Source organism: Alligator sinensis, unplaced genomic scaffold (genome assembly GCF_000455745.1).
Source record: "Alligator sinensis unplaced genomic scaffold, ASM45574v1 scaffold284_1, whole genome shotgun sequence".
In the NCBI taxonomy this organism is placed as follows: Eukaryota; Metazoa; Chordata; order Crocodylia; family Alligatoridae; genus Alligator; species Alligator sinensis.
This window is the reverse complement of record NW_005842105.1, coordinates 2,263,623-2,276,664: the sequence shown is the minus strand read 5'-3', so window position 1 is coordinate 2,276,664 and position 13,042 is coordinate 2,263,623. Positions and strand designations below refer to the sequence as shown.

The 13,042-nt window shown below is 43.5% G+C and overlaps 1 protein-coding gene across 3 annotated transcripts in view; it reads left to right on the top strand.

The window, feature by feature from the left end:
- The window catches only part of LOC102381808 (kinesin-like protein KIF26B), a 284,915-nt gene that overhangs the window by 103,975 nt on the left and 167,898 nt on the right, over nt 1-13,042 (top strand). For 2 of the 3 annotated variants that reach the window (XR_003094265.1, XM_025205138.1), the window contains exon 2: nt 8,285-8,468. The exons of the other annotated variant lie outside the window; for it this stretch is intronic. Coding sequence is in view for 1 of the 2 variants with exons in the window: in XM_025205138.1 (XP_025060923.1) it covers nt 8,285-8,468 (184 nt within the window). In the remaining variant the exon portion in view is untranslated. The remainder of the gene's footprint in view (nt 1-8,284; nt 8,469-13,042) is intronic. 3 annotated transcript variants of the gene reach the window in all.

The following is a 13,042-nucleotide window of genomic DNA, read 5'->3' as shown; positions in this document are numbered from 1 at the left end:
AATGGCTTTAATAGAATAGACCAAATAGGGTCCACCCCAGGATTCTCTTCATTCCATGTTAAAAATTGAATTCTGTCGCTGAATACATTTCTAAAGAATACAGCTAATCCCTCTAATTTGTACCTGTAACAGTTACTTCTTGGTTTCTTTAATAAACCCCAGTGAGTGTCTACAGCTTTTTGTCCTTATCAATTTTGAATTGGCTTCAATGGGGGCAGAGTAAGGTCCAAATTTTGTGGTTTTGAAAATCCCACCCTCTATGTGCAGCCATAAATACAGAAGATAATGTCATCATTTCTGAATATTTGAGAGATGGAAAATTACTTCTGACTACCAGAGAAATAATGTTTCCTCTGAATGTCTTGGTAAAAGTTGCCCGCATATGAGTCTGTCTTTTTTATATATATAAACTATAGCCAACAGGAAAACTAGATCTTCAAAGCATTTCCTCTTTTCTGCCAGTTATACCTCTCTCTTACTTGGATTGAAGTCTAAGCAGCTTTCCAGTACCCTTTCTGCAGTTTTGAGGGTTGGAAGAGGGAGATCAGCAATGATTTGGCATTTCTGTTGTGCCACTTCCATGGTCAGGTGCCTTCTTGGAGTACCCAAACTGACCCTTCCAGCTACCAGATGATTGTCTAAGCTGACCAAATTTAGAAAGAGCATACTCCTAGTCTTCTGGCCAGTGCAGCACTATCATCTGGTTTTCATAGTTGTAGGCTCAGTGCTTAGGCTTAACTGAATGTTCATAACCAGTGTTCTCTATTGGCTTTCTCACCCACCACCACAGCACCAACATCCTTTGCTTTCAGAAGTAATCAATGCAGAAGTAGCCTACTCACTCAGGCTGAAGGGATTTTGGTGAGTTTAGCTCTTTGCCCCGACCATGGCTGTGCTACCTACATATAGAACAAACTCACTGACATCATCTCTCTTGAGTTTCACCTTTTGTGGGATGATCCAGATCACTAGCCTCCAGGTTGCTGACGTTTATAAAAGTCTCTAGGCAAGTATTGGGGGCTGCAGTTTTTTCATGCCTTGGATAACCCAGCTGTGTACATCAGTAACTTCAACTGCTGCCACATGGGCTGGCAATATGCTGAAGGAGAGTCTCCTGGATTGAGCCTCATATAACAGTCTGGTACTTCTTAACAATCTTAAGCTTGACATATTTCAGTTGGCTAGATAGTTGTGTGATTTCTTTCCTGATCCCCTCAGGTGAAGGCCGTTTCCAGCCAGCTTTGTGTATTGTTCTTAGTAAGTACCAATTGTATATTAATTTCTGCTAGTTATAAGTGCTTCAAGGTCCAGCTGCACAAAGCTCTTGGGTCAGAGGCAATATCTTTTATTAGACCCACTATATAGTAACAAAAAATTCCTTTCTTTGCAAGCTTTCAGGCACATACACCCTTCTTCAGGCTATGGAGAATCCAAAGATTGCAAAAATCCTCATAGGTAGAAAAGAAACTCCATTTTGCACATGGGAGGTAGAGGTTGGACGTTTATTCTCCTGGGTATCTTGGAGTCCTTTTGTGAGCGTATTGCTCTGTGATGTGCAGAAACCTTCTTCCCTGGAGGTTTCTGATGTCAGAGGCAGACAGGGAGGTAAAAAAAAATCCTTCTTTCATGGTTAGCAATGAAGTTTATTTTTCCAAATGACTAAAACATGATATCTTCCATGTTTCAGGGATCTATATTGTAGCTGTGTTGGTCTGAGAAAAAGAGATGCGCAAAGCTCTTGAGTCAGAGGTGATATCTTTTATTAAACCAACTAAATAGTAGCAAAAAAATTGCCTTCTTTGCAAGCTTTCAGGCATATACACCCGTCTTCAGGCTGAGGGAGAATTCAAGGTCCAGATGGAATTTTCACAAGGCAAACTGGAATACTTGGACCACCACTCTGGAAAGTACCATTCAGAGGCGTAATGTGAAAAATGTGCCTGGAGCAGTCATCTCTTGCCCTCCCCCCAGCACATTGTTGCCTATCAGTTCAAGAACAGTAGCAAGTAGTGATCTAGACAGTGTCATGGAATGCAAAGTATTCTGGGAATCATAGCTCTCAAGTCTCTAGACTGGCAGTGAAGTTTGCTGCTGCCAGAGGGACTTTCACACTTTCTTTTTGCTCCTGAAGCTAGTATCCAGAGAGCAAAAAAAAAAGAAAAGAAAAGAAAAGAAATCTGATTTCAGGAGCAAAAAAAAAGGGGGTCAATTCTTACCCTACATCAGTGAACTCCACTGCCACTCTACAAAATTATGATTTCCAAAACGCCTCACAGTCTATGATGCAGATTGCCTACATCAGCTGCTGCCTGCAGCTGGAAAGCACAGAGCCAGGCAGGCAGCAGCCCCTGAGTGAGGTGTCCCTCTACTCCCTGCCCTCTTGGTACCCTCCCCTTAGGCAGCAATCAGGGCACCTACTCACCCACCCCGTGTTAAGCTAATGGTAGCATTGCAACTATCCTCTTCATTATGTCTCCAGGGAGGAAGCTGGTAATTGATTCCACAGTGCCTTGTTTAAAATTGCACACCTGCCCATATCAACCACCCTCTGCCTAATGTATGATCCCCACCTATGACACTGCCCAACCAGTTTCCAGAATCAGGGAGCATGTCTACATGAGAGGCTTGCTGCAGATTAGCCTGATAACACTGTGTGCAGTGGTAAAAAAACTGTGCTTATAGCCTACTGTGCAGTGTTATTAGGCTAATGTGCAGTTAGCATCACAAAAAAACTGTGAGCCGGCACTACTGAACAGTAAGTCTAGTTACTACACATTCAGTTAGTACTTCATTAAGTATTAAACTAAATGTGCAGTAATTAGGGAGCATTAATTAATGAATGTGTAGACATGCCCAAGGTGTTGCAAACCTCCTGAGAGCTTGGACGCTTTATTAGCACCACGCTAAGGCAGCCATGTTATTTCCATTTTGGGAGGTTGCACAGGAGGAGCAGATGCAGCAGGGACTCATTTCAGCACCTCCAGGTGCAGCATGGAGCCATCCCGATGGAGTTTTTGTGATAGTTCAAACTAAACACAATATTCATGCAATCTTGCCCCAACTACCCTCATCCTTTAGCCTTGATCCTTAAGTTTTTACAAAGTCCCTATGGGCTTCTTTAACACAGGGACTCCCAGGAAAATTTAATCCAAAATTAACTAGTAGTGTGAGTTTAAAGTAGCTTATTTAAACTTATTTAAACTGCATTAAAGAAGGCGTACACCCTGTGGAAGGGAGGGAGGGGCCACCACCAGGGAGGACTATACCTCAGTTGCTCAGGGCTGTAAGGGGGCGGTCAGGAAGGCCAAGGCGGAGATGGAACTGGGACTAGCTACCCAGATCAAGGACAACAAGAAGTCCTTTTTTAAATACATAGTGGATAAAAAGAAGGTACTGAGTAACATGGGGCCTCTGCAGGACATGCTAGGAAATCTGGTCGTTGCACCAGACAGCAAAGCTAACCTATTTAACAATTTCCTTGCCTCCATTTTTCTGAGCAGGGACCAGGTCATCCCCCCCACTGGGACCCCTGTAGGCCCTAGGGGAGGCGTACCCAGGCCTAGGGTAAGAGAGGACCTAGTCAGGGAACTTCTGGAGGGACTGGATATATTTAAATCAGCAGATACGGACGATCTCTACCCCAGAGTGCTGAGGGAATTAACAGAGGTCATTGCGGGACCCCTGGCACAGCTTTACGAGCACTCATGGTGCTCTGGCAATGTGCCAGAGGACTGGAAAAGGGCCAATGTGGTTCCCACTTTCAAAAAAAGGGAGGAAGGAGGACCCAGGAAACTATAGGTCTGTTAGTCTTACCTCGATCCTGGGTAAGCTTTTTGAGAGAATTATCCTGGTGCATGTCCGCGAGGGGCCAGCAGGGGAGGTTATCCCTATGGACAACCAACATGGATTCATTAGAGGCAGGTCCTGTCAGACCAACCTGGTGGCCTTCTGTGACCAGGTCACAAAATCCTTGGACGCAGGTGTCGTGGTGGACGTAGTCTTTCTGGACTTTAGGAAGGCCTTCGACACTGTGTCTCACCCCATTCTCATTAAAAAACTAGGAGACTGTGGTGCACAGTCAGATGGGTCACTAGTTGGGTGGAGGGTCGCACCCAGAGAGTGGTGGTGGATGGGTCTTATTCGACTTGGAGGGATGTGGGCAGTGGGGTTCCTCACGGCTTGGTCCTCGGGCCTCCGCTGTTCAACATCTTGATCAGTGTCTTGGATGAGGGGGTAAAAAGCACCGTGTTCAAATTCACAGACGACACTAAGATGTGGGGAGAAGTGGGCACGCTAGAAGGAAGAAGTGGGCTGCAATCGGACCTGGACGGGTTACAAGGGTGGGCGGATGAAAACAGGATGGGTTTCAACACTGACAAGTGCAAGGTGCTGCACCTGAGGAGGAAGAACCAGCAGCATAACTACAGGCTGGGGAACTCCCTTCTCATCAGTGCAGAGGCAGAAAAGGATCTTGGAGTCATTATTGATGCCAAAATGAACATGAGCCGACAGTGTGGGGACACGGTCAGGAAGGCCAACCGTACCTTGTTATGCATCCACAGATGCATCTCAAGCAGGTCCAAGGAGGTGATCTTTCCCCTCTATGCGACACTGATCAGGCCGCAGTTGGAGTACTGCGTCCAGTTCTGGGCACCGCACTTCAGGAGGGATGTGGACAACATGGAGAGGGTCCGGAGGAGGGCCACCCGCATGATCAGGGGGCAGCGGAGCAGGCCCTACGAGGAGAGTCTAAGGGACCTGGACCTGTTCAGCCTTCACAAGAGAAGGCTGAGGGGGGATCTAGTGTCTGTTTACAAACTAGTCAGGGGACCAGCAGGCATTGGGGGAGTCCCTGTTCTCCCGAGCACTACCAGAAGTGACAAGAAATAACAGTCACAAGGTGGCAGAGGGTAGATTCAGGCCGGATATCAGGAGGCACTACTTCACTGTCAGGGCGGCTAGGATCTGGAACCACCTTCCAAGAGAAGTGGTTCCAGAGAAGTGGCTCCTACCCTGGGGGTCTTTAAAAGGAGGCTAGATGATCACCTTGCCAGAGTCATTTGACCCCACTACTCTTTCCTGCCATGGCAGGGGGTCGGACTTGATGATCAGCTCAGGTCCCTTCCGACCCTACCAACTATGATACTATGAAACAGTAATGTGTCATTCACTATTACAATGGACCTCAGTTGATTTATTTTAAGTTACTTAGAAATCAATTATGAGTTTAAAATAAAGCCACTTTAATAATGGCCAACAACAGCATCTACCCAAGGGTTTCAGGCAGTTTAAGATGCTTTAACAGTTAATTTGGATTAATTTTCCTTTGTGTCCCTGTGTAGACAAGTATGAACATTCTGGTTTTGTACAAAGGTATAAAACAGTTCATGGGATCCTCAGCAGCAGAGCTGAGTACAGGGTTGGACTCACATTTGGATCACTGGGATCAGATGAGATAGTAAGGTCAATCTGAGTAGGATCAGCTTCCTGGTTATATGTCAGGCCACACTGCTGTTACTATTTATTATGTCGGTAGTGACTAGAGGCTCAGATTGAGATCAGTTGTGCTAGACCCTATACAGATATCAAAAAGCAGGCTGCTCCTATTCAAAAAGTTCACAGCCTGAACAGGCAGAACAGGTAAATGGTGAAAGGAAAAGCCAGGGTACAGAAAGTCACTCCATCTAATCAGTCGCCTGTGGTCACGCAAATGGTCATTAGCAGAGCTGGGTTCTAAGTCTTGGTCCCCTGAGTCCTAGTCTTGTGCCCTGTCCACTAATCACATGCAAGTAGATATGCAGCAGACTCCTATTTGTCATGGCCCTCAGAGTGAATGAGGCAGTACCATCAACTTAACATGCCTAAAAGCAGTGGTTTGGTACCTCAGCCCTCCCTACTGGACTACACAACCAAGTTGTGGTTAGCTGTCATTACTAATCCTCTTAGGTCTGTCATGCATACGCTTTTCAAAGAAATGAATGTCATGCTAGCTACTGTCATCTGGTAGCCTAAAGCCAGTTTAAACATACTCATCTATTGAAATGCTTGGGGAATTATCTAGTTACTGCTTTTTTGATCACATTTCAAAACTAGCAAGATCTAAGACTGTCACAGATGCTTTTTTTTTTTTAACTATACTCCTCCCTTTGATTTTTTTTTCTCCTTGAAAGAAACAGTGTAAAACAGTCAAATATAACACAGTGCACTTTTCTCTTCTTGGAAAAAACAGGATAAAGCAGAGAGATATAACATGTTGCTGCTCTTACATACATTTTACCATTGCAGGCCAAAAAAAAATCCAGGTTCTTCTGTTTGAATGCCATCTCAAAGGTTACAACTGTCAAAACAGGATATAGTTCCAAGGTTTTGAAAAGGCCAGTTATCCTCCTATTTTTTGTTAGAAAAATGTTCTTCATTGGTTCAAGAAGTAGTTTATAGGTATTAAGTGATCAGGATAGAAACTGGAACAACCTGATGTTGGGGAGCAGTAAATTGGCAGGAAGAGAGCATGGCTAAACTGACTTAGACAATGCTGCTCAGGAGACACGCTCACTGAGAGTTTGGCTTTCATCCAGGACGTGAGATAATGGGGTTGTATGAGTGAAATTGAGGCTATAATTTAGCCTGAGGTGTTAGCAGTTACCTATCCTTAAAAGCAGACTATTGAGTTTGCATGTGCATACAGCAGTGGGTTTTTTAGGTCTCATAGCTGAGATTGTGCACAGCCTCATACTTGTGTATGCAATGTAAGATTTTGCTTCAAAGAAAAATGTAACTATAGCTAGCCCAGGAAACATTTTAAAAACTGGGATTCATAAATCCTTTTGTGAGCATGTCAAAGTAAAACATAGTCAACTCATAGTCAAGAGTCAACTCATAGTCAAAAGAACATTGTAACTAAAAAAATGGTACATTTCTTGTTGATACCCTTTTTAGGCTTTATTTTTCCAGAAAAGGTCATAAAAGGGAAGGTTAGGTGATAAATCAGGAAAAGTAGTAGCAGAATGATGTTGTAGCCATGATGGTTCAGAAGTTACACAAGAGGCAAGGATTTCTTAAGGTGCTCTCTTTTTTTTTATTGGACCAACTATGTAGTTGGGATAAAGCTAGACAAGCTTTTCAATGCAAGACATTCCTCCTCAGGTCTCTGATTATAGGAAGCTTGGTGTATATATATAGGACTAAAATGAGTCAGTGACTGCATTGGCCTTGTTTTCTCTCTGCCTTAATTTATTATGAGGTAAAATGGGATTAACAGAGAAAATTACTCAGCAGGGATGAGAACTGCTCAAAGCTGAGATGAGTGCGAATAGACTCATGTTTGGCTTTTCAAAATCTTTGATGCAAAATGATTTAATTAGTTTATGAAGTTTGACATGAACATTGTCACTGATTTTGGGTGCCTACCTGGCACCAATATAGACCATGTATGGGTGGGTGGGGGGAAGGGTATCTGAGCAAAATCACAGTGACTAGTTTAATTATTGAATCTTTTGTCAAAATTAGAAAACTTTCCAAATTAAAAAAAGACCAATTATTTTTAAATTGCAGCAGGGTATAAAACTGTCATTCTAATATATAAAAACCCTTTAGCTTTTTGATTCAGAGCCTAGGCAAACAACAGCATTCTTGTTCAATGTTAAGTTGCTAAATCAAGGTCTAATTGGTTTAATTTACTAAATTGTTAATACAACTCTAGTTTCTCCATCTTGCAAAAAGCATAACTTGGGTCACCACATGTTCAGATTTCAGACTGATTCATGTTTTATGAGGTGTGAGAATTTTAAAATAACTAGTTCAAGGCTCCTTACACTCCAGTTAATTCACCTGAACATTTAATCATAATTAACATAATAGTGGCTACTTACATCCAAAAATTCCACAAATACTCATTTTCTAACCAAAGGCTTATGGGTGACAAATGATTATTTGTGAACACAAATAGCAAAACATTTAATTGATAGAGGTTTATTTTATAACATAAATGGCTGAATGAGTAATTATTGAACTGTAGATTCAGGAGAGCTCCTGCAGACTAAATTGGCGGACAATACAGTGACAAGGCAGGGGTGCTTAATTTTGATCCCACTTACTGCAGACCACCAAAGTCAATGCAATTATGCCAGTAAGAAATGGTTGTAAACGAGACCTTTAAAGCTTTTGGGGTCAATGAAGTCAAAACTGAGGAGTCTTTGTACATGTGAAGGTACAAATACATTAATAATAATTGATAGTTTGCTGAGGTCATTTTTTATACTTCACTCTTGTCATTTTTCCCCCACAGAGCTGCTCAGAAGTTGAACCTTTCTTCTAAAAAGAAGAAACATCGGCCATCTACATCATCTGTCCCTGACTCTCCTCTCTTCTCCACCAGCTTCAGCACTATCCTGCAGACTTCCCCACCCCCAGCACCACCATGTTTGCTGAGGGCAGTCAGCAAAGTAAAAGACACTCCAGGGTTGGGCAAGGTAGGTCTCAAAAGTATCACTAGTGCAATTTTTTTCTTTGAAAAGAGGAAATATATCAATGCCAGACATTAACAGAGTATGAGAGCTGTTGTGTTTTCTTTTTGGTAGTCCACCTAAATTTGTTATCAGACTTCACAGAAAGGACTCATGAAATTGGTTGGTTATTGTAAGCAACCTTTTAATAAAGCAGGAGCTTTATTAGCAGGTGACACATACTCAGTGAATCAGACTTAATCCTATGTTAACGTAATGGGTTTCCAGCTACCACTAGTGGGAGCAGTGACATATCGTATCCATCAGGATATCTGAAGCAGCTTGGAGGGGGAAAAAACAGAGCTTTACTTTAAGCTCAGTGTGCCTCCATACTGAGTGCAGCACATGCCCAGAAGAGTCATCACATTAGTTGGACCCAGCTTGACCAGCGTCTGTATAGATTGGGTGCTACAGCAGGACTTTTTAACCCATTTATCTAATAGCTGATTGGTGCACGTAGGGATTGAGTAGTAGGGCGGTGAGAAGCTTCGGTAGTCAATTCAGTTTGGAGGAGATTCGGCCTGAGTCTCTGAATCTGAACTGAATCTGGAGACCCATTAAAAGGTCTGAATCAAATCTGAATCTTCTGAATGGATTTGGAAAAGATTCAGAGAGATTTGGAGATTTGGATTGGCTGGGGAGAGGCAGGCACAGCCTGCAGGTTCTCCCACGGCTCCTCCGGCTGTGTCTGCCTCTCCCTGGTCAGGGGAGGCTGTAGGAGAAGCCTCCATGGCTACCCTGCCCATCCCCATCCCCCGCCTGACACCAGCCTCCTGGCATTAAAAAAAAAAAAAGCCATGCACTCACTGGCTGTAGCAGTGGCTGTGGGGGCACTGGGGTCTCCTGGCAGAGTCGTCCCCCGCTGCCCTCGATGGGTGCTTCAACTGGCACCAGTCTCCCAGCAAGTGAAAAAAAAAGGGGGAAAAAAAGCCCTGTACTCACCAATCCGGGTGCCCAGAAACCCTGATTGCCACTGCCAGACCCGGTGAGTGCGGGGCTTTTTTTTTAAATTAAATTGCCAGGGTTCTGGGCTGGCAGGAGCAGCCATTGGGGGTGGGGCCGGACAGTGGCGGGGCGTGATTGGGGAGCATGGGCTGTGTAGGGGGGCTCTGCCAGAAGACCCCAGATTCCCCAAAGCCGCTGCTACAGCTGGTGAGTGCAGGTCTTTTTTTTTTTTTTTAAAGTGCCAGGAGGCTGGGCAGGTGGGGGATGGGGCTGGGCAGGGCAGCCATGGGGACTTCTTCTGCAGCTCCCCGACCTGGGGAGAGGCAGGCACAGCTGGAGGAACCACGGGATAACCTGCAGCCACCTGGTTGTGCCTGCCTCTTCCCGGCCAATCCTAATCTCTGAATCAGTGCCAAATCAGCGCTGAATCTCCGATTCTGATTCAGCCAAATTGAATGGGGACAGTGAATTGAATCACCGAATCGAATTACCGTCCTCCGAATCGGTCAAATCTGAATTGAATATTTCCCTATTCGCACAGGCCTATTGAATAGCCGATTGGTGCACACAGGGATTGAATCAGCTATTGGATGAAAGAGTCAAAAAGCCCCTTTAAAGTACCCAATTTATACAGACGCTGCAGAGATGGGTCAAACTAACATGCTGCCTCTTCTGGTAAAGTGTGCTTTGGTTTTTTCCATGTCTGTCAGTGCCCTATATTAGCATCCTATAACAGTCTTTTGTTTTTTGTTGAATTTTTTTTTTTTTGCTCGTCTGACCTAAAGCTGTTTGAAATATTGATTGATTCCAGAGTCTCAAGTACACAGTATTGAAAGCAGGCCAGCTTGATGATATACTGATCTTTCTGCTCTCTCAGCAATCCTTCACCTATAATGCCCTCCACTGGTTGAACTCTGGGGCAGAATAGCAGTGGAACTGCTGCTTGTCTTACCTGGGGCATGAGCCCTTTCCTTTGGCCTTTTACAAATACCCATGTTTATGCAAATGGGGCCTTTGCAAGTGCAATTATGGCATAGTGCATTTGGCAGCACACTGTGACAGTTACTAAAGAAAGTACTTTCTTATATAAACTTAGTGTATTCTGGTGGGCCACATTTGCTGACTGTTAAGCAGAGACAATGAATATGTTGAAAATCATATTCTCCTTTTGTAACAGACAAATGGTAATGCATATCCTGGATGTACTGTACACATAAAGTATTTCCATCACTTCTTTTAAACACTGAGAGAAAAAATGAGACAGGAAGTTGCATGACTCCAGCTTTTGCACAGAACCATGTTGCTTATTTTCATGCATGGTTTATATCCCTCTCAGAGGCTTATAGGTCCTCCCTCTCCCTTTGTACTCCTTTTGGGGATGAAAAGTGCTGTGTAGTCCTGATTGTGGCCCCACTGAAGTGATTGGCAAAACACTCATTGACTTCAGTGAGCACAGAAGGATTGGTACTCTATTTATGGTTCCAAACATTTGCTATGAACAGCTCTGTTTTGTTTAATTTAATCTTTAAATGATTCCCAGTTGCATGGTGTCTCACAGCTCTTATTTTTCTGGAGTTAAAAAGGGGTGTCTCTGAATAAGGATAGAGTTTCTATTCATGAATAATGAAGGATATGCTCATGAAAGCAAAGAACTAATAGTAGCATTGGTCCTGATCTTGCATTCCTTATTTGGACAATTCTCTTATTGACTTCAGTGGGAATTTTTCCTGAGTGAGAGCTGCATGTTTTCACCCATAACATGGAAAGGGTCTATGCAAATATAAATCTACAGTTCTGCTAATGTGCTTTAGTCTGATCTGTCCTCTTGTATCTCTAGGCCTCCATTTCACTAGGGTTCAAGCTATTTGTACAAGTAGTTTTGTAATATCTACAAATAGAGCTCAGATTAGCCTGTCCACCAATACAATTCAAGAAAGAAACCGAGTCTCCAGAAGTAAGAAGGCATTGCATTAATCTATTCAACAAGCCAATTGAATTCACCCCTGGAGACAAATCCACCTCTAGTGTAACTTCATTCAGCATGATAAATGGAGTCATGCTAAGGCTGAATTGGGCTTTAGCTTCATGTTATGGTGCACATAGGGTATTTTTTCCAAATGAAGATTGTTATTGGGTGCATATAGGAAAAAAATCTATACAGAAAGTTTTTTTTTCAAATGACTTAACTTATGTTCAGGTTTAATCCATCTAATAAAAAAAACCCTGAGAATTCTTTTATTCTGAAACATCTCCATTAACAAAAAATATGTCTAGCCTGCAGTTTCAGGCATACAATTCCATTTCTGTCCTCTTCCATTATTTCTTCTACGAGTCACCCTATAATTATGACCTAAAGCTCATATACTTTCATTGAAGTGTTCCCATCAATTTAACTCTGTAGCATAATTTACATTTTAATATGTCAGAGATAGGTATGAGGCATAATAAATGGATAACCACAGATAAAGAATGCAGTTTCCCTGTTAGACTGGGAGAATTTCAGATATAGTGATGGAAATTTTCAGCTTGCTGGATTGTTGAAACATTAATTATTTTTATTATTATTATTTTCATTGTTGTTTGGCAGTGCCTGTTTGAAATGTAGACATTCTGACATGGCTGTTGAAGAAACTGTTAGTTCTGTCATCTCAAACACTGTAATTTAGAAGAAAGGAAAAGTGTAGATCTATCTGAAGTAAGTGGAGTTGGGTTTAGAAGGGTCAACACTTGACTTTGTTGGTTGGAGTTTTGGCTGGTTTGTTCTGAAACAATAGGACGTTACTAAAGTTCCCAGCATAGCAAATCTTTGACTTCTGTGGGTGAGAAAAAAAATGGGTTTGGTGTTTTCCAGTGCAAGTTTTTCATTGGAAAATGCTGATTTGTCAATACCGGGTTGCCCAACTCATTCATCCCCCATGCAAGCTTTAACCACCTTATCCATAGGGCAGATGAGTGGCATGGGCCCAGTCCATAGGCTCAGTGTGGTATGTGGGGCCATGTGTTCTGGCCTGTGGGGTTCCTCGTATGTCTGGAAATTCAGTGGCAGAACAAGTGCTAATTGCTGCAGCTCTAGGAGCTGCCACTGCTACTCTGCTACTCTGCTGCCAAATTTCTAGACCGACAAGGATCCCCACAGGCCAGATGACACAGCTCCACAGACTCTGTTTGGCCACACCAGTCAGTATTGCAAGTCTTTTGGGCTGTTAGGGAAACTCAGGGTTGGTGGGATTGGGACAGCCGATGCAGGGTGCCTTGGATCCAAGGGAGCCCTGACACATAGAAAACCCCAGATTTTCCAGGATCTTGGCATAGAGGTAGGACCTTAGAAGACTTGACTGAAAATAGAGTAAAGCAGTGGAGGAATTTAGTTACTGAATGGCTCGAACTCTGCAGTGGGGAAAGCAGCAAGAGGGGGGCAGGCAGTACGGTAACCAATGAGTCTTGAGGGGAGGAAATGAAGCAGCCTGACTTCCACCATTTGTCCCCTTTTGCACCTTGGCACCAGTCACTTGCTTCCCCTACCTTGCCTGCCTCCATAACTCCCCCTCTCCCCCCCCCCCCCCCCACCCCCTTCCTAACAGTGCACCGGCCCCCGA